The 21,056-nt window shown below is 42.9% G+C and overlaps 1 protein-coding gene across 1 annotated transcript in view; it reads left to right on the top strand.

Annotated features, from left to right (window-relative positions):
• Positions 1–21,056, top strand: part of LOC140485924 (sorting nexin-9-like) — an 87,975-nt gene that overhangs the window by 46,038 nt on the left and 20,881 nt on the right. The window contains exons 8-10 of the mRNA XM_072584369.1: positions 843–968; positions 11,028–11,145; positions 20,056–20,186. Of these exons, the coding sequence (XP_072440470.1) occupies positions 843–968; positions 11,028–11,145; positions 20,056–20,186 (375 nt within the window). The remainder of the gene's footprint in view (positions 1–842; positions 969–11,027; positions 11,146–20,055; positions 20,187–21,056) is intronic.

The raw sequence follows: 21,056 nt of genomic DNA, 5'->3' as shown, positions 1-21,056 counted from the left end.
CAGCTTTATCAGAAGTAGCTTCCCTGTTCCTTGTTACATTCGAGGTTAGCTGTCTGTTTAAAACATAGCTTTTCCTGCAATTAACCGCTTTACTTTAGATTAGATTAGATTACTACAGTGTGGAAACAGGCCTTTCAGCCCAACAAGTCCACACCGCCCCACCGAAGCGCAACCCACCCATACCCCTACATCTATCCCTTACCTAACACTACGGGCAATTTAGTATGGCCAATTCACCTGACCTGCACATCTTTGGACTGTGGGAGGAAACCGGAGCACCCGGAGGAAACCCACGCAGACACGGGGAGAATGTGCAAACTCCACACAGTCAGTCGCCTGAGGCGGGAATTGAACCCAGGTCTCTGGCGCTGTGAGGCAGCAGTGCTAACCACTGTGCCACCGTGAGAGCAGTACTTCTTTAGGCAGCATTTAATTGCCTATTTGCCATGAGCCAGCACGTTATCAAACAGTTGTTATCTTCTCCTCTCCCAGGAAGCAGTTTGTTTACGTTGTTTCTTTCCAGAGATCTTCATTATTGCCCATGTCATTCAGGTGCTGGGATAATTCGGTCTATGATTTTGAATTGATCAATTGTGAAATCAAGGTGAATTTGGTGTCAATACACTGTGGTGAATCATTCCTTTAAATTGATAGCATTTTCAGCATGTTTATTTTAAATTAATTCTTAGTTTGCTCATAAATTATTTGCAATAAATATTGTGTTGCTATGTGATAATGCAAATACTGATAATTTGTAATATAGTTGTCTTAGCTCACATACGTTGACTGGTTATTTTCTATCCAAAAAGAATTATATTAACACTTTTTTATTTCTATCTTAGTTCAATGAAAATGGTGCATCTTGGGTATATCCAATAGTACCGTTGGAATGCACAATTACCAATCCTCAGATAGAAACCAAATATTCAGGGATGAAGAAATACATTTCTTACCAAATCACACCCAATGTAAGTATCAATGACATTCCAAGTACTTGGGTGTGTGATGGGGCCAGTAGTAACTGTTAGAATCACCTAATATGCAAATGCTGTTAGCAACAATAGTTGTTTAATGTTTAGCATACTTATTTTAAATGCTAATATTGTACGAGCAGCAGAATAATACACTGGAATATCATGTAAATATCTTTTACGTTTCAACCACTAATATCGTTCTCTGATCCTATACTGCAATCTCAAACTTACCTGAAACGCGTTTTCCTAAAACATTACTCAATTCCCTTTAACAACTATGCTCTACAGCAATGGGAAATGCTATTAAATTATACAAGTTTCTTCCTTATCAGATATTTCCCGTAAAAATATTTGTTTGGAACTTGCATCCATAGCACAACTTGAATGCCTGTAAATTAAAGTTGCCATAGTCTTACCAGACCATATGGCTATTCTCTCATTCAGGAGGGATGACTGGTGATGGTTTAACTTGAGGGGAGAGGTTGAGAAGGCAGGATCTTTGGAGTTACCTCAGCTGTGTGGGAATTGAACCCACACAGTTGGCAGTACTTTGCATCACAAACTAGCTATTCAGCCAGTTGGATTAATATGTCAAGTACAGACAAGATAGATTGAGTGAATCCTTAGAAGAGCATAAAAGCAGGAGGAGTATACTTAAGAGGAAAATCAGGAGGGCAAAAAGGGGATATGAGATAGCTTTAGAGTTAAGGAAATAGAGTTAAGGAAAATCCAAAGGATTTTTACAAATACCGAGGAACCTCAATGATCCGAACAAGATGGATGGGCACTATTTCGTTCGGATAATTGATTATTCGGTTAATTGATTCAATGCCTTTCCTCAGTGGCTCAGAGTTTTCTGTTAAGTCTGCTCCCTGTTGAGGAGATGAGGCAGCAGCACACCACGCACGAGCCCCCGCACCCCTGTCTGCTCCCAACCCCATTTACCCTGCCCAACCTAACCCTGTCCAACACCACCCACTGCCCGCCCCCAGCCCTGCCACCTCTGCCCACACCCAACCCCTGTCCCAGTCTGCCCCCAACTCTGTCCAAATCTGGCCCCCTGCCTGCCCTCACCCCCACCACTGCCCCCATCGGCCCCCTGTCTGCTCCCACACCCACTCCCGCCCACCCCCCCAACTCCATCCAACACCAGTCCCTGTTTTCACCCCAACCCCATCTAAAACCAGCCTGCAGCCCACCCCCACCCTCACCCAACCCCACCTCTGCCCCCAATCCTGTCCAATACCACCCACTCCCATACCTGTCCAACACCAGCTATCCCCACCCCCATCCCCAACGCTGTCCAACATCACACCCCCATTCAACCCCAACCCCAACCCCATCCAAATACCACCCCCAGCCTGCCTCCAACACCTTGAAACACCTCTCCCGCCCACCCCATCCCCAAACCCCATCCAACACTGCCTCCGCTCCCACAAATCCTGTCCAAAATCACCCGCCCCCACACTGCCCATCCCTAAGCCCATCCAACACTGCCCCCAACTCCATCCGACACCGCCCACCCCAACCCTGCCCCTGCCCTCCACCCAAACGTGTCCAACACCAGCACCCCACCCTGCCCCCACCCACCTGAAAACCCATCCAACACTGCTCACCCCCCCATCGTCCGCCGTCCACCCCACTCCTGGGCAGCCGGACTGGACATCAACAACTGGACACCTGCTGCCTTTGTGGGGTGAGTGTCCAAATACGCGCCAAATACAACACGGGTATACACACACACACACACACACACACACACACAACTTTCTGACAGGTTCCACCTTTGCAGTGTGCAGGACAATGTTGGAGAGATTATCTGGGGAAGTGGGGGTTCAAGGTACACGCCTGTGTAGAATTCCAGGGAAAGTGTGAGGGGGGAGAAAGAGAAGGTGGGAGCTCAATCATTTGGAGACGGTGCCTGGGCTCCCATCAGTCAAGGACTGTTCTCGGCAGCATTTCAGAAAGCCGAGTTCACTTTTAATCAATGTAAACAAAAGACGCGATCAGTGTTGGAAACACGCCTTTGATGTAATTGTTTTGGGACCTCAAGATCTCCTTTGGATAATCCGATATTCGGATAATCGAGGTCCCTCTGTACATTAAGGACAAAGGGTAACAAGGGAGAGAATAGGGCCCCTCAAAGATCAGCAATGTGGCCTTTGCATGGAGCCACAGGAGATGAGGGAAATACTAAACAAATATTTTGCATCAGCATTTACTCTTGAAAAGGACATAGAAGATATAGAATGTAGGGAAATTGATGGTGACAACTTGAAAAATGTCCATATTACAGAGGGGGAAGTGCTGGGTGTCTTGAAACGCATAAAGGTGGATAAATCCCCAGGACCTGATCAGGTGTACCCTAGAATTCTGTGGGAAGCTAGGGAAGTAATTGTTGGCCCCATTGCTGAGATATTTGCATCATCAATAGTCATAGGTGAAGTGCTGGAAGGATGGAGGTTGGCAAACATGGTGCCACTATTTAAGAAAGGTGGTGGGGGGATCCAAAATGGCAGCGACCCAGCAAGTCTGAGTCTATAGTGCTCCTCCCAAGACTTGGGCAAAGTAGGCCCCCCCCCCCCCACCTCCATCACACTCACCAAATCATTCAAAACAGTACTGAATTTAACCAATCTAATTTCCTGTAAAAATGACCAAAGGGAAGGGAGCCCGCAGTTCTCAGCAGGCTGGAACCCCTCCCCCACCCTCCCCAGCTGCAGCTGAGGCATCTGCAGCCACCCCGGGGGACTTACCTATGGTGGCGAGCCTCGTGGAAATAATCTCCAAACTTGACGTGAAGATCGACGCCTTCATCGAAGAGTCATGGACCCGATGGGATTCACTCTTGGCTGCGCTACAAAAGCATGACCAAGATATCAAGGAAATCAAGCGCCGAGTTGGAGGAGCGGAGCTAAAGGCCGCGACCTCCGAGACAATAACAGAATCAGCCATGGATCAGGTCCGGACTCGAACAGTGAGTCCGGACCTTAGAGAATCCCGAGGTCATCAAAAAAATATTCGTTTGCTGGGCCTTCCCGAACGGGAAGAGGAAAGCCAGCTTACAGCGTTTCTCGACCAGTGGCTTACAAAGCTTTTAAATCTGGAGGCTGGATCAGGCCAGGTAAGAGTGAAATGGGCCTACCGGGTTGCAATACGCGGGCCCGGTTCGAACCAGCGCCCCCGCCCAGTCCTGTTCCGGCTGCAGAGCTATAAGGAGAGGCAGATGCTCCAGAAATCTTGGGAAAAAGTCCCCAAGCCGTGATTTATAAAGGATCCAAGATTATGTTATTCCAGGACTTTTCCCCAGCTCTGGTCTGAAAGAGGAAGGCGTTTGACGAAGCGAAGAAGTGTTTAAGGGACTTAAATATTCAGTATTCCTTGCAGCAACGCTTTAACCATGAAGGGTCCGTGTATAACTTCGGATCGCCAGAAAAGGCCAAGGAATTTTTGGACTCTCCTAGATAAATTCTAAGAGTTAATCGATGTTGTTTTGCTCTCCCACCCACTCCGGTTTAAACCCCCTTTTTTTTATATTAGCCCCTTTCTTTACCTTACTGCTTAATATTATCTTTGGGGGATGGGGAGAGGGGTTTATTTATTTGCTCTCTACTTAGCGATTTTCTCCCCCTTTTTTTATATATATATATATATATATATAGGCCGGGGGGGGGGTCTAGTTAATGTAGGTGGGAGGAGGTGGTTACCTTATCCTATTTTATTTCTGTCTTTAGGAGCGGGGTTGTTTTCCCCTGTTACTTTGTATTACTATATTTAATTATTACTTGTTGAGGCTGTAATTTTATAGTTATGTATGTTTATACATGGTATTAACAATACCAAATATATCCAGGTGGGGGTGGAGTGGGGTTAGGGTGCTCACTGTTAACTCTAGCTCTGTAGTATATTTGAATTTTCTTCATCCTATCGTGGGGTGCCTGGGTCAAGGGTGGGGCACTGGTTGGGAGAGGATATGATGGATTTTTGGAAAGGAAGAGATGCCCCCTGGAAACAAGGGGGAAAATCTCCATTTAAATACGTTTTATATTTTATTTATTTAGAAATAGTTTTTTATTATATTGATGTGAGTGTATTAAAGAGCCTTTATTTTTGTGAATTTTATATTCTCCATGCTCGGGATGTTCTGGATAGGGTTTCCCCTCCCGAGGGGTCTCAGACTTGCCTGGATGATTATGGTTAATCAGTCGGTTAAGTGGTGCACCTGGAATGTCAAGGGAAGTAATTCACCAGTCAAACGGAAGAAAATATTATCAAACCTCAAGAAAGAAAGGGTTGATAAAGCTCTCCTACAGGAGATAAAGAACACTTGAAATTACAACAGGGTGGATTTGATCAGGCCTTCTTTTCTTCCTTCAGCTCAAAAAGTAGGGGAGTTGTTCTTCTTATCTGGAAGAATTTCCCTTTCAAAATCCTAAATCAGATAAAAGACGAATCTGGATAAAGCCCTTATAAATGGAGAGGAATATGGGATCTTAAATCTGTATTGCCCCCCGGCACATCCTTTTAAATTTATAATGGAAGCCTTCTCAAAATTGATGGCTCTCGGTACTTGTTATACAATTATAGGGGGAGATTTTAATTGTATTGTGGATCAGGGAATAGATAGGATTCCCAAGAGTACTGCAGGAGTATCTCCCAGATCTAGACAATTGGTGGATTTGAACAAAGAATTAGGACTAGTTGATGTGTGGAGATACCTTCATCCACAGGGCAGAGATTTTTCGTTTTACTTCAATCCACATAAATGTCATACCAGAATCGATATGTCTTTGCCCCCTCGATTTTTTTTAAATTCCATATCATCCTGTAAAATAGGCAGTATAACAATTTCTGATCACGCTGCTATATATATGGAAATCAAGGAGGATTTGGCGTATGGACCCCTTCCTAATGAAAGACAGTAAATTTGTAAAGTACTTCTCTCAAGAATTTAAAACTTTTTTAGAAATTAATTCAGGTACGGCTAGCAACCCATCAATGATGTGGGAGACCATCAAAGCTTACGCGCGAGGTTTGATCATTTCATACTCAGCGACCTAGAAAAAATTAAAGGGAGAACAACAGTGTCTGCTCGAAGCTCGCTTAAAAACGGCTGAAACACCATACACTGACAGACCTTCTATTATCAAATTACAAAGGATTAAGGCTCTTAGGACAGCTCTAAACACCACGCTTATCCAAATGGCTAAGAGGGAAATATTATTTGCAAAACAAAGGTTATATGAATTTGGCGATAAACCCGGTAGATACTTAGCATTTCTCGCAAAGATAAAAAAGGCCCCTCAAACTATCACGTCTATCAAGGAAAGTACCAGTATTCTGATTCATGATCATAAATGGATTAACGCAATCTTTAGAAAATTTTATTCTGATTTATATAAGTCACGGGATTGCAAAGACAGAACAGGGAGGATGCTGTCATTTTTTAAAAACCTGACCTTACCTAACTCTGGAACAGGTATCAGTCCTGAATGTTCCCTTAACAAGCCAAGAAATACTTGAGGCAATCAGGCAACTTCAGAGCGGTAAGGCCCCGGGCCCAGATGGCTTTCAAGCTAAATTCTACAAAGCATTTACAGAAATATTGGCTGGTCCACTTATGGACATGTATAACTCCTCATATAGTCAGGGCTGTCTCCCGCCTTCGCTGAAAGAGGCGAATATCTCTCTTATTCTCAAAAAAGGAAACAACCCAGAAGATTGTACATCATACAGACCAATATCCTTGCTTAATGTAGATTTTAAAATCCTTTCTAAAACGTCAGCATTGAGGCTAGAAAGGGTGCTGCCACACATCATAAAGGAGGATCAGACGGGGTTTATTAAGGGCCGTAGATCATCCAATAATGTTAGAAGGGTTTTGAATGTGATTCAAGCCTGCCATCCGGGAAAGATACCAGGAGTAGTCGTCTCACTAGACGCGGAAGAGGCATTCGACAGGGTTGAATAGTCATATTTGTTTTACACATTGGAAAGGTTTGGCGTTGGAAAGGTGTTTACCAAATGGGTCTCAACATTGTATAGTGATCCCAAAGCAGTTGTGATTACCAATGGATTAGGCTCTGATAGCTTCAGTGTGGGTAGGGGCTGCCGTCAGAGGTGTCCTCTTTCGCCATTGTTATTTACGCTAATAATTGAACCACTAGCAGAAGCTATACGAGCCGATCCTAATATTACGGCCCCGAGGATTGGCACAGGTAAACATAAAATTACCCTTTATGCAGATGATGTTCTTCTATTTCTCAGTAATCCTCTGATGTCCGTGCCTTGCTTAATCCAAGTTATTAATACATTTAGTGTATTTTCAGGCTATAAAATTAATTTCTCAAAATCGGAGGCTATGCCAATGGGCAGCCTTGCTAGTATATCCCACTTATTGGTTGGATCCCACTTTCCCTTTCGGTGGTCCCTGGAGGATTTCTTATATTTAGGCATTTTTATTGCCCCAGTATTTGGTCAGTTATACAAGGCTAACTTTGTGCATTTACTGGAAAGGATAAGGCAGGACCTCCAGCGATGGGGAGACCTTCCAATTTCCTGGCTGGGTAGAATAGCACTAATTAAAATGAATGTCCTGCCCCGTCTCCTATACTCTATGAGAATGCTTCCGGTGATGTTGCCGAGGCTGGCACTACGTAAATTATATGGCTGGTTGGGTTCCTTTATCTGGAATCATGGACAGCCCCTCATTAAGCTGAAGAAGCTACAGCTTCCACAGGCAAGGGGAGGATTGGATTTCCCAGACTTTAGGAAATATCAGTAAGTTCCCTATTAAGCTACATAGCTGATTGGGTCTAGTCTGACCCGCAATCAATCTGGCTGGACATCGAGGGTTCTCAAGTAAAATGCCCACTTATTAACGTCATATTTTCAGACAAGAGAAAAATCATCACAGATCAATGTAAAAAGCCTATAATACTAAATACAATTAAAGCTTGGAATATAATGTAACAAAATGAGGGCAACTCACATAGAACATCCGATAGTGGGAGCATGAGGATTTCAACCGGGGCTTACAGATGCCACTTTCAAACTCTGGAGGTCCAGGGGTATCTCCTGTTTAGGGGATCTGTTTAAAGAGGGGCCCTGATGTCTTTTGTACAGCTGCATTAGAAATTTGGAATTCCTAATGGATACCTCTTTCGGTACTTCCAAATTCGAGATTACATACAGAAGAAGATTACGCTTTTAGATAGTCTTTATAAATCAGATAGAGAACATAGAGTGTTATGGCCAATGGGGGTATCTTCAGTCAGCACTATTTATCATTTATTACATGATGAAGTATCGGGAGATAAGGACAATCTGCTTAAAACATGGGGTCAGGATTTGGGACTGGAAATCTCTATAGAAATGTGGAATGACATTTGGGAAAATGCCAGAAGAATCTCCATTTGCAACAGAACTCAGGCCATTCAGTTGAAGATACTTCATAGACCCATATAGCACCGGACCGATTGGCAAATTTCAGGCAGGAGCATCTTCAATGTGTCCCAAATGTAAAATGGAGGTGGGCACTCTTGTACGTTGCTTATCGATCTGTCATAAGATCCGTAGATATTGGACTAACGTAGCAAGTGCTCTGACAGAAATCTTAGGAACGGAAATTAGAGTGGATCCTGTATCTCTCCTTTTGGGCTTTTCGAACTTACCGTCCCTGGATATGAACGGGAAGAGATTATTTTCTATTCTCTCTTTCTGTGCAAGGAAAAAATATTTTGGTAAACTGGGTGGCTGATGGCCCCCCTGGACTTTCGAATTGGCACAGATTAATTATGGAATGTATTCCCCTTGACTTCCTTACAAATATGGTGCACCGAAAGACCGAATTAGTCCATAAAATATGGCAGCCCTTCTTGAATTACACAAATACAGATATTTTGGCCTTCCTAACAAGGGCTTTTATTTAATTGAGATGGCAAACCTGGCTGGTCCGGGGCCCTTTGGGAGAGGAATCCCGCATGAATACAGGTTTTGTTACGATTTGGTGTTAACACATTCTGAGCATTTATCTCACCACTCAATTTCTGTGTTATCCGTCAGTTTTTATTTCTTCCCTGAATAATGTAAGAGACTTAATTATACACTCTGGTTAGTTGTAGGCTAGATTAGTAGTTAGTTGAGTTTTGTTTTTTTCCTCTCGGTATCTTTTTTTCTGTTTGATAAAGTTTGGTTATTATTTATTTAAGATTTAATTATATATCAATGTTTATACTTGGGGTATTTTTTTATTTGTAAACTTATAAAAATGTTAAATTTTCAATAAAAATATCTATAAAAAAAAGAAAGGTGGTAAGGACAAGCCAGGGAATTGTAGACCGGTGAGCGTGACGTCGATGGTGGGCAGGTTGTTGGAGGGAATCCTGAGGGACAGGATGTACATGCATTTGGGAAGGCAAGGACTGATTCAGGATTGTCAACATGGCTTTATGTGAAGGAAATCATGTCTCACAAACTTGATCGTATTTTTTGCAGAAATAACAAAGGGGATTGATGAGGGCAGAGTGGTGGACATGACCTATATGGACTTCAGTAAGGCGTTCAACAAGGTTCCCCATGGAAGACTGATTAGCGAGGTTAGATCTCATAGAATACAGGGAAAACTAGTCACTTGGATACAGAACTGGCTCAAAAGTAGAAGACAGAGGGTGGTGGTGGAGGTTTGTTTTTCAGACTGGAGGCCTGTTACCAGTAGAGTGCCACAAGGATCAGTGCTGGGTCCACGACTTTTCATCATTTATGTAAATGACTTGAATCTGAGCATAAGAGGTACAGTTAGTAAGTTTGCAGATGACACATAAATTGGAGGTGTAGTGGACAACGAAGAAGGTTACCTCAGATTACAACGGGATCTTGATCAGATGGGCCAATGGGCTGAGGAGTGGCAGATGGTGTTAGTTTAGATTAATGCGAGGTGCTGCATTTTGGGAAAGCAAATCTTAGCAGGACTTACACTCAATGGTAAGGTCCTCGAGACTGTTGCTGAACAAAGAGACCTTGAAGTGCAGGTTATTGGTTCCTTGAAAGTAGAGTCACAGGTAGATAGGATAGTGAAGAAGGTGCCTGGTATGCTTTCCTTTATTGGTCAGAGTATTGAGTACAGGAATTGGGAGGTCATGTTGTAGCTGTACAAGATATGGGTTAGGCCACTTTTGGAATATTGCTTGCAATTCTGGTCTCCTTCCTATCGGAAGGATGACTTATAGCATCGTTCAGCATGGAAACAGACTCTTCGATCCAACTAGTTAACACCGACCATGTTCCCAAACTAAACTAGATGTTGTGAAACTTGAAAGGGTTCAGAAAAGATTTACAAAGAAGTTGCCAGGGTTGGAGGATTTGAGCTATAGAGAGAGGTTGAATAGGCTGGGGCTGTTTTCCCTGGAGCGTCGGAGGCTGAGGGGTGACCTTATAGAGGTTTATAAAATCATAAGTGGCATGGATAGGGTAAATAGAGAAAGTCCTTTCCCTGGGGTGGGAGAGTCCAAAATTATATGTCATAGGTTTAGGGTGAGAGGGGAAAGATAAAAAAGGGACCTTAAGGGGCGACGTTTTCAGAATGTGCTGGAATGAGCTGCTGGAGGAGGTTGTGGAAGCAAATACAATGGCAACATTTAAAAGGCATCTGTATGGGTATATGAATAGGAAGGGTTTGGAGGGATATGAGGTGGGTGCTGGCAGGTGGGACTAGGTTGCATTGGGATGTCTGGTCAGCATGGACGAGTTGGACCAAAGACTGTTTCTGTGCTGTACATCTCTCTGACTCTACAACGGACTCTGACCAGACTGATGCCAGACTGATGAAGGAAATCTCTTCAATATGCTACCACACAAGTTCTGCTTTAGCACCACTGACTGCTTAATTAAGTGATCAGAAGGTGCATTAGTAGACCTTTTTGAAATTGCATTGAACTGGTACCAACTATTTTACCAATTTAAATGCTTGAATTTGACATTCACATTTATTTGATCATTTCTCAACATGTTTTGCCATCCAGAATGTTTACAAAGTTCATTTGTTAACACTTTTAGGATACAAATATCTCAGTTTACCATCGATACAAACACTTTGACTGGCTGTACTGTCGGCTAATAGAGAAGTTTGGATCCATAATCCCAATCCCACTACTTCCAGAAAAAGATATTCCATGTAAGTACTAAATGGCCAATGTTATGAATTAATTTAAGGCTTGCCACTGCAGCCAATATTCACTCGTAATAAAACTGCAAGAATGGCAGAAATAGCAAATTTAGCAGAAAACATTACAGATATTCAGTTGTTAGAGCTTGGGTTTTTGTTTACATTATTTAGATAATGGTTGTTATTTAATTGACCTAATCTGATTGAACTCTAATTTGGTAAATAATTACTTAACAGCTGTTTAATTTTATGATCTTGAGAGATCTTGCAACAAAATGATTTGAAAAACCCAGCCGAATGATTTAAAAAGTTGAATCTGTTTGGACTAGATTATTTACAGTGTGGAAACAGGCTCTTCAGCCCAACAAGTCCACACCGACCCTCCGGAGCACAACCCACCCAGACCCATTCCCCTTCACCTAATTGCTACTGGCAATTTAGCATGGCCAATTCACCTGACCTGCACATTTTTGGACTGTGGGAGGAAACCAGAGCACCCAGAAGAAACCCATGCAGACACAGGGAGATTGTGCAAACTCCACACAGTCAGTCGCCTGAGGCGGGAATTGAACCCGGGTCTCTGGCGCTGTGAGGCAGCAGTGCTAACCACCATGCCACCCACAATGTTGAATGCTGCTTTTGAACTTTGTGAAGGCTGTATTTGATGTTGGACTGGGGTGGACAAAGTCAGAAATCACATGCCACTAGGTTAAAGTCCAACAGGGTTATTTGAACTCACAAGCTTTCAGATTGCTTGGAAGATCCGAAAGCTTGTGATTTCAAACAACCTGTTGGACTATAACATGGTGTTGTGTGACTTCTGAATGCTGTATTTAAGCCATCTCAAGTTAATCTTGAAAGGCAGTGCAAAATTACTAATATCAAGTTGGCAGACTGTTATACACTTTTGCTTCATTATCTACTTCATTATCACCACAAAATAAAACTGAGCACGGTGTAAATCAAGTTCATAGAGTCATAGAGATGTACAGCATGGAAACAGACCCTTCGGTTCAACCTGTCCATGCCGACCAGATATCCCAACCCAATCTAGTCCCACCTGCCAGCACCCGGCCCATATCCCTCCAAACCCTTCCTATTCATATACCCATCCAAATGCCTCTTAAATGTTGCAATTGTACCAGCCTCCACCACATCCTCTGGCAGCTCATTCCATGCACGTACCACCCTCTGTGTGAAAACGTTGCCCCTTAGGTCTCTTTTATATCTTTCCCCTCTCACCCTAAACCTACGCCCTCTAGTTCTGGACTCCCCGACCCCAGGGAAAAGACTTTGTCTATTTATCCTATCCATGCCCCTCATAATTTTGTAAACCTCTATAAGGTCACCCCTCAGCAAAGTCTTTTCCCTGGGTTGGGGGAGTCCATAACTAGAGGGCATAGGTTTCGGATGAGAGCGGAAAAAATATAAAAGAGACCTAAAGGGCAACTTTTTCACTAAGAGGGTGGTACGTGTATGGAATGAGCTGCTAGAGGAAGTGGAGTGCTAGAGGAGGCTGGTACAATTGCAACATTTAAAAGGCATCTGGATGGATATATGAATAGGAAGGGTTTGGAGGGATATGGGCCAGGTGGGACTAGATTGGGTTGGGATATCTGGTCAGCATGGACAAGTTGGACCGAAGGGTCTGTTTCCATGCAGTACATCTCTATGACTCTATGACTCTATTTGAATGGCCAATTTCTATACTTCAAGTATGTATAGTGCTTTGGAATTTTATGACGTACTAGCATTCCAATCTCCCATCTGTCACATAGTTTCGCCTTTGTATTTATCATACCTCTTATTTTAATTAAAGCTGTTTTCTGTTATAAGCAAAAAGTGAAAATTTTAATGGATATTTAAAATTCCTCTCCAAAAACTAGTGATGCTACTAACTCTACATAGGTTTACAAGGTGCTGCCTATTTTAACTGTCCCTGTTGAAAAAATGCTAGTTTACTCAAGTAGCAAGCAGCAGTTTATCTACAAACAAACAAAAACAGAAAACACGGAGAATCTCCACAGGTCTGGCAGTGGAGGGAAAACAGCGGTAATGTTTCAAGTCCAATGATTGTTCTGAAAAAGTGTCTATGGATTTGAAATGTTAAAACTATTTTCCCTCACTACCAGATCCGCTGAGACTTCTGCTTTTGATTATTTTTATATAATTTGGTATTTGCTATTTGTTTGTTTTCAGATCTCTAGCAACCTCAGTTCTTAGTTTTATTAGAACAAATTATCTAAATTAGTCTTCCATAAATACAGAACCATCTATCCTAGAATGGACTATCGCCTCCATACTTTTAAGTTCCTAAGGAAAGGTTCTGAAGAAACACAGTTCCAGAATGTTCATTGATACTTTATCTTCAGCATCAGCTGCTGACCTATTGCACAGCTTAGAATACTATGTTCACAACCATAGCAATTTGGGAATCTTTGTTCTGTGTAACATTTATAATTTTTCCTCAGTAATCTCTATAATCATTTACTGTTAGATATTTTATTTTGTTTTTAGTGCAGAGCATGACTACTTTTCCACTTAACCGCTAACTTGGGAATAATCAACTTTGAGACCTAATGAAATGGCACAGTGATGAATTCTCATGAAACTCACCACAGATCGTTATATTTTTTCTTTGTCATGATAATCCCTTATTACTGTATGAAGCCATTATTAGAATGTTTCACTCAGTAGTGAATAGTGGCATTTTTGTATTTGTAAAATATCCCCCAAACATTCCCTGAATATTTGAATTAATTATATTAATAATGTCATAAACAGCGAAGAGGAGTAGAGAACATGAAGAAGAAATAGATTGGGCAACTGGGAGATTTGGTATTATCACTGACTAGTAAACCAGACACCCAGATAATGTTCTGGATTTCCAATCCACCATGGCAGATAGTGGAATTTGATTTCAGTGCAATCTGGAATTAAAAGTCTAATAGTGACAATAAAACCATTGTCAATGGCTGTAAAAACTCATCTGGATTACTAATGTCGTTTAGAGAACAAAAACTGACATCTTTGCTTGGTCTGACCTCCATGTCACTCCTGACCTGCAGCATGGGGTGAGTCTAAATTGCCTGCTGAAATGGCCTAGCAAGCCACTCAGTCGTATCAACCATGAAAAAGGCTTAAAAAAATGAATGAAACCAAATGGACCATTTGGTACTAACCTTGACACCAGAAAAACAATGGCAAACTCAGCCCTGTTAAACCTGCGAAATCTTCCCTACTAACATTTGGGATCTAGTGGGGCGGTTGTCACACAGGTTAGTCAAGCAACAACCTGGTGTCATCATACTCTCCAAATCAGATATTACAAAATGTCCCAGACACAACAATCACAATCCCTGAGTATGCACTGTCCGACCAGCAAGACAGACACAGCAGAAGTAGTGGCATGCTGGTAAACAGTCAGGAGGGAGTTGCCCTTGGAGTCCTCAACATTGACTTCAAACTTCATCTCTCATGTCAAACTTGAGCAAGGAAACCTCCTGCTGTTTACTGAAGTATTACTCTCCCTCAGCTGATGAATCAGTACTCTTCCATGTTGAAGACCACTTGGAGGAAGCACTGAGGTTGGCAAAGAGACAGAATGCCCATCACCAGAACAGCTCAGCAGCAGCACTACTGATTGCGTTGGTTGAGTACAAACTGATATTGCTTTTGGACTAGGTCTGCAGCAACAAAAAAACATACTTGACCTCTTCCTCACCTATGTACCTGCTGAAAATGCATTGTGCATGATAGAATCAGTAAGAGTGACTACTGCACAGTCTTTATGGAGTTAAAGTCCTGTCTACCCTTCATTATCACAATATTAAATGGGATAGACCTAAAGCAGATATCGCAAGTCAAACTGGATATCCATAAGGCATGTGGCAATCAACAGCATCAGAATGGTATTCCAACACAATCTGCAACCTCATCGCATGGCATACCCCCCCAACATACCATTACGATCAAGCCAGGGGATCACCTCTTTCAATGGAGAGTGCAGGAGAACACACCAGAAGCAGCAACAGGCCTACCTAAAATGAGATGTCAATCTGGTAAAGCTATGAAATAGGGCTACTTGGTGCCAAACAACATAAGCAACAAGAGATAAGCATAGCGAAGCAATTCTACAACCAGTGGATCATATGCGAGCTCTACAGTTTTGCTACATTCAGTCAGCAACTCACTGGATCATGACGTTCTACAAATATCTGCATCCTCAATGATGGGAAAGCCCAGTACATCAGTGGAAAAAGGAAGGTTGAAGTATTTGCAACAATCTTCAGCCAGAAATGCCGAGTGGATGATTCATCTCAGCCTTGTCTGGAGAACACCCGCATCAGAGATGCCAGTCTTCAGTCAATTTGATTCACTTTGAGATACTGAAAAGGCTATGGGCTAAGACAACATGCTGGCAAAAGTACTGAAGATTTCTGCTCCAGAACTTGCTGCTCCCTGAGCCAAGCTGTTCCAGTAGAGTTACAACACCGGCATCTACCCGACAATGTGGAAAATTGAACAGGTATGTCCTATACACAAAAAGCAGGACAAATCCAACCCAGCCAGTTATCACCCTGTCAGTCTACTCTCGCTCATCAGTAAAGTAATAGAAGGTGTCATTAACAGTGCTATCAAGCAGCAACTGCTCAGCAATGACCTGCTCAGTGATGCTAAGTTTGGGTTCTGCCAAGGTCATTCTGTTCCTGACCTCATTACAGCCTTGGTTCATGCATTGACAAAAGAGCTGAATTCCAGAGAGTGACAGCCCCTGACATTAAGAAACTCATTTGACCGTATTTGATATCATGGACCTCCAGCAAAACTGGAATTTAATGGGTATTGGTTGGGGGGGTTCTCCACTTGTTCGAGTCATACGTAACATATGGGAAGATAGTTGTGGTTTTTGGAGGTCAATCATCTTAGCTCCAGGAAGTCTCTGCATGAGTTCATCAGAGTAGTGTGTTAGGTGCAATCATCTTCAGCTGTTTCATCAACGACCTTCCCTCCATCATAAGTAGGGATGTTCGCCGACAAATGCATAATGTTCAGCAGCATCCACGGCCACTCAGATACTGAAGCAGTCCATGTCCAAATGCAGCAAGGCCAGGACAATATCCAGGTTTGGATAGGTACGTGGCAAGTATCATCTTCAGCTGAATCGTCAATGACCTTTCTGCTGTCATAAGGTCGGAAGTGGGAATGTTTACTCATGATTGCACAATGTTCAGCGCCATTTATGACTCCTCAGATATTGATGCAGTTCATGTTCAAATACAGCAAGATCTGGACAATAGCCAGGCTTGGGATGACCAGTCATAAGTAACATTCACGTCCCATAAGTGGCAGGCAATGACAATCTTCAATAAAAGAAAATCAAATCATTGTCCCTTGACGTTCTGTGGCATTACCATGGCTAAATCGCCCATAATAAAAACCCGGTGACCAGAATCTGAACTGGACTAGCCATATGAGCAAGAATGGTTACAAGAATGGATCAGAGGCTCTGAATACTGCAATGGGTAATGGACACCCAGCCTCCCCCCAGCCTGTCCATAAAGGACAAGTCAGGAGTGTGACAGAATACTTCGGACTTGCCTGGATGAGTGCAGCTCCAACAACAATCTGGAAGCTTGTCACCATCCAGGACAAAGCAAATCACTGGACTGGCACTGCATCTACAAACATCAGCTCCCTCCATTACAATGCTCTGTATTAGTCATGTGCACCGTCTACAAGAAGCACTGCAGAACTTCACCAAGGCTCCTTAGATAGTACCTTCCAAACATAGAACCACTACCATCTAGAAGAACAAGCAGAGCAGATACAGGAGACCACCACCCGCCTGCAAGTTCTCTTTCATGTCACTCATTATGCTGACATGAAAATATATCGCTGTTCCTTTTGTTGGTAGATTTCAGAATAACGAGGGAGCCAGTATAAACCAAATTATATAGCTTCAATTAGAGAGGTTGTGTGATGATGGATTTATGTGCATTCATCTTTAAAGGCAGTGAAAGTAGTTGATCAGCTCTGAAAATAACACATGGAACCCCCCCCCCCCCCCCGGCTTTATAAATAGAGGCATAAGGAACGAAAGGAAGAAAGTCATGCTCAACCTTTATAAAACCCTGGTTCAGCCTCAACTGTTCTTTGTTTCAGTTCTTGTATTATACTTTAATGAAGATGTCAAAGCCTTGAAGGTGATTCCGATGATATTTAAGAGAATGAACCAGAAATGTTGGTCTCCATTGTGTACAAGTAGTAGCAAAGGTGGAATTGTTCTCCCTTAAAGCAGAGATGTTACAGATTGATTTAATGGAGGTGTTATGAAGGCAAACAGGAAGAAATGATTTCCAGTGAAAGGAAGAGGACACAGAAAGAAAATAATTGGCCACGGACTGTGCTGAGAAGGGAGGGCAATAATGAAAATATTTTCCTATACATTGAGTTACTATGATGTGCCTCTAATGTTTGAATGAATGGTGCAGGTTCAATGGTAATTTACAAAAAAAGAGTTGGATATATACTTGAAGGTGAATATATACAGATGGGGGAATTGGCTAATTGACTGCTCTTTCAAAGAACCAGAATGGTTATTCCAGACTAAATGGATCCTTTCTGTGCTGCAACATTCTCTGAATCCATCTTCCTGGCCTTTCAATACATGAGTTGAGTGTGGCTTAGGCTGATTGGACAACTAGGTAGGGAAAAAAAAATTATGTCATCTCAATATTTTGATACACCTTATCAGATTCTGCTGCATTTCAGTGATTTACGTTGGGCTGAACTAGCAACTATCATTGCAAAGCTGCAGCAAATACACTAGTCTCAGTGGGACAGCACTGGACTGGACCAGGCTGCATCTTGAGGCTTGTTGCTCACTATTCTAGTGCACATTCACTAACTCGGCCTGGATGCTCACAACATTCCTGAATTATCTCCTCTTGCAATTTGCTCCCATTCCCCCTCAGGCAGAGATATCTGGGTCATGCAACTACTCTCTTGTCATGCCATTTAGTGTAGACACAAAGCCAGGAAGCTGGACACAATTGCCAGCAGGCTTCAATCAAGTCCCGACAGCCTTTCCCCAGGGAGTTTCCAGCTCAGTCATTCAAAGGCAGCCTTCAATACCAGTCAAGGCTCTGCTCACGGCAGTCAGTCTCAGAACCCTCTGCTCATCTGGAGTGAGAAGCCAAATAATAGGCAGCGCACCATGTGTCTTGACTCATTCTGCCTTATTGTGGACTGATTTGCTTATGGAATGAGAGAAAGACAGGTATTATATAAGATGCAAGTGAATTGTACAGCTACCATTGTTGGTTCAGGTCCAGAGAGTGAATAGGCAGCACAGTGCATTTGCAGGGTTGGTGGTAATGGGGGTTGGGGTAGGTGAGGTGATGTGGGGAAGATGTTGCAGTGACAGTGACAGAGCATGACCCCTGGAGGAAGGTGAGTGTAGTAGCAGAGTGAGTGTGAGGAGCAGAGAGAAATCGAGCACTTAGGCTGAAGGAGTGGTGAAGGACATTGTAAACTGGCATCCCTGGTGCCATATTTACAAGGCCACTGTGCAACTGGCTTGGCACTCTCCATCAGGAGATGCCCTACACGTTCCTGATGTTTGCCCCAGAAATGGCAGACAGGAGAAAACTGTGCCCTGGTTTTGCAGGCAGGGACTTTGCAATCCTGTTGAATAAAGTGGTGCAACACATGTGGCACTTGCGGTCCATACCATCCCATACCAGCAGAGGAGACCACAATACTAGACCATGTCAGCCTGGTTGCCACCAAGGTCAGAGCAGTGTCAGCCATCTGGAAGAATGCCCAGTAATGCTTTGCTACTGCAAACACCTTCCTCTAAGGCTCATGTCACTATTCCATGCAACATCTTCCCCATGAAACCTCACTCACCTCAAGCCCCCTAACCACCAAGCCTGCACACCCTCTGTGCTGCCTATTCATTCTCTGGGGAAATCTTTAGATTAGATTACTTAGATTACTTACAGTGTGGAAACAGGCCCTTCGGCCCAACAAGTCCACACCGACCCGCCGAAGCGCACCCACCCATACCCATTCCCTTACATCTAACACTACGGGCAATTTAGCATGGCCAATTCACCTAACCTGCACATTTTTGGACTTTGGGAGGAAACCAGAGCACCCAGAGGAAACCTACGCAGACACGGGGAGAATGTGCAAACTCCACACAGTCAGTCGTCTGAGGCGGGAATTGAACCCGGGTCTCTGATGCTGTGAGGCAGCAGTGCTAGCCACTGGGCCACCGTGCCGCCCATAACACCTTCCATAACACCTTTCTTTCATTCCATGAGCAAAGCAGTCCACAGTAGGGCAGAGCGAGTAAGGATACATGGCCTCCTGCCCATTATTCAGCTCCTCATTCCTGATAAGCATAAGACCATGACTCTGACTGCTGTGAGCAGGGCCTTGACTGGTATCAGAGACTGCCTCTGCTGAGATCTGTGAGTTGCGAATTGCCGTGGCAACAGTATATGATAAAATGGGGCAGAAATAGGACGTGATTCTCACTGAGAGAGCTCTAACAGTAATTGGTAAGATACAATGAGAACACTCACTGGGTCTCGCAGCAAACTCTGCATTTCACCAAACTTGGCATGACTCACATTTAGCCCAAAAAAATTGTAAGAATCCACCCCATAGTCAAATTCAAAAGAGAGTTGGGTCAGTACTGTTAAAGGAAAACAGTTACACACATATGGTACAGAAACTAACTTAAAATTGGTTTAAAAAAACTCTTCCAAAGACTCAGTAAAACCAGGGTAGGCAAAAGAGCCTTGTTCTGTGCTGTGATTCTGTTTTTATAAATAATTAATTGCCAATCCATAGATTTGCTGTGTGCTGTATTTTGGTTTTCTTTTGATTGATTTCCATCTGCAGGGAGGTACAGTGATGACTTTGTGCAGGCTCGTATGGGTGGCTTGCAGGCCTGGATTAACCGCATATCGCGTCACCCTATTATCTCCCACAGTGAGATCTTTCAACACTTTATCAGAAGAAGAGATGAAAAAGTAAGTGTTCAAGCCAATACTTTCAGGAAAGTAAACCACCATTATAGAAAACCATTTTGAATTTCTGTAACCTATCTTAACTATTTATTCTGATATTTATTCATTTCACAGGAATTGCAGCTTTCTTAGTTTAGCCTCATTAAACTCATGTAATAGTCTGAACTGGAATAGCTAATGATCGCCTCAACTCAAATAGCATATTAAATAGTGCAGATACAAAATGAATATTTTCATCGCTTCTTAATTAGAAGGTGGACAAAATGATCATGGTTGATCCAATAGGATGCTCATGTTCACTGATGTAGAACTAGGCACCTGGAGGTTTGAATCCCACTCTCTTCCATTTCCAATCAAAACTGGATCCAATCAACACTGTGTAAATCACTTTTATGAGTTTCAGACATTATTTTTTTCAATCCCACTACCTAAATTAGAATGTGTTTGTGAGAGAAATTAGAAGAAGGTAAAGTGTTGGAAAAGGTTATAAGAGATAGGATTTATAATCATCTAGAAAAGAATAATTTGATTAGGGATAGTCAGCACGGTTTTGTGAAGGGTAGGTCATGCCTCACAAACCTTATTGAGTTCTTTGAGAAGGTGACCAAACAGGTAGATGAGAGTAAACTGGTTGATGTGGTGTATATGGATTTCAGCAAGGCATTCGATAAGGTTCCCCACAGTTGGCTATTGTACAAAATGCGGAGAAATGGGATTGTGGGAGATATAGCAGTTTGGATCAGTAATTGGCTTGCTGAAAGAAGACAGAGGGTGGTGATTGATGGAAAATGTTCATCCTGGAGTCCAGTTACTAGTGGTGTACCGCAAGGGTCGGTGTTGGGTCCACTGCTGTTCATCATTTTTATAAATGAC

Source organism: Chiloscyllium punctatum, chromosome 15 (assembly GCF_047496795.1).
Source record: "Chiloscyllium punctatum isolate Juve2018m chromosome 15, sChiPun1.3, whole genome shotgun sequence".
In the NCBI taxonomy this organism is placed as follows: Eukaryota; Metazoa; Chordata; class Chondrichthyes; order Orectolobiformes; family Hemiscylliidae; genus Chiloscyllium; species Chiloscyllium punctatum.
This window is presented reverse-complemented; position numbering and strand designations above follow the sequence as displayed.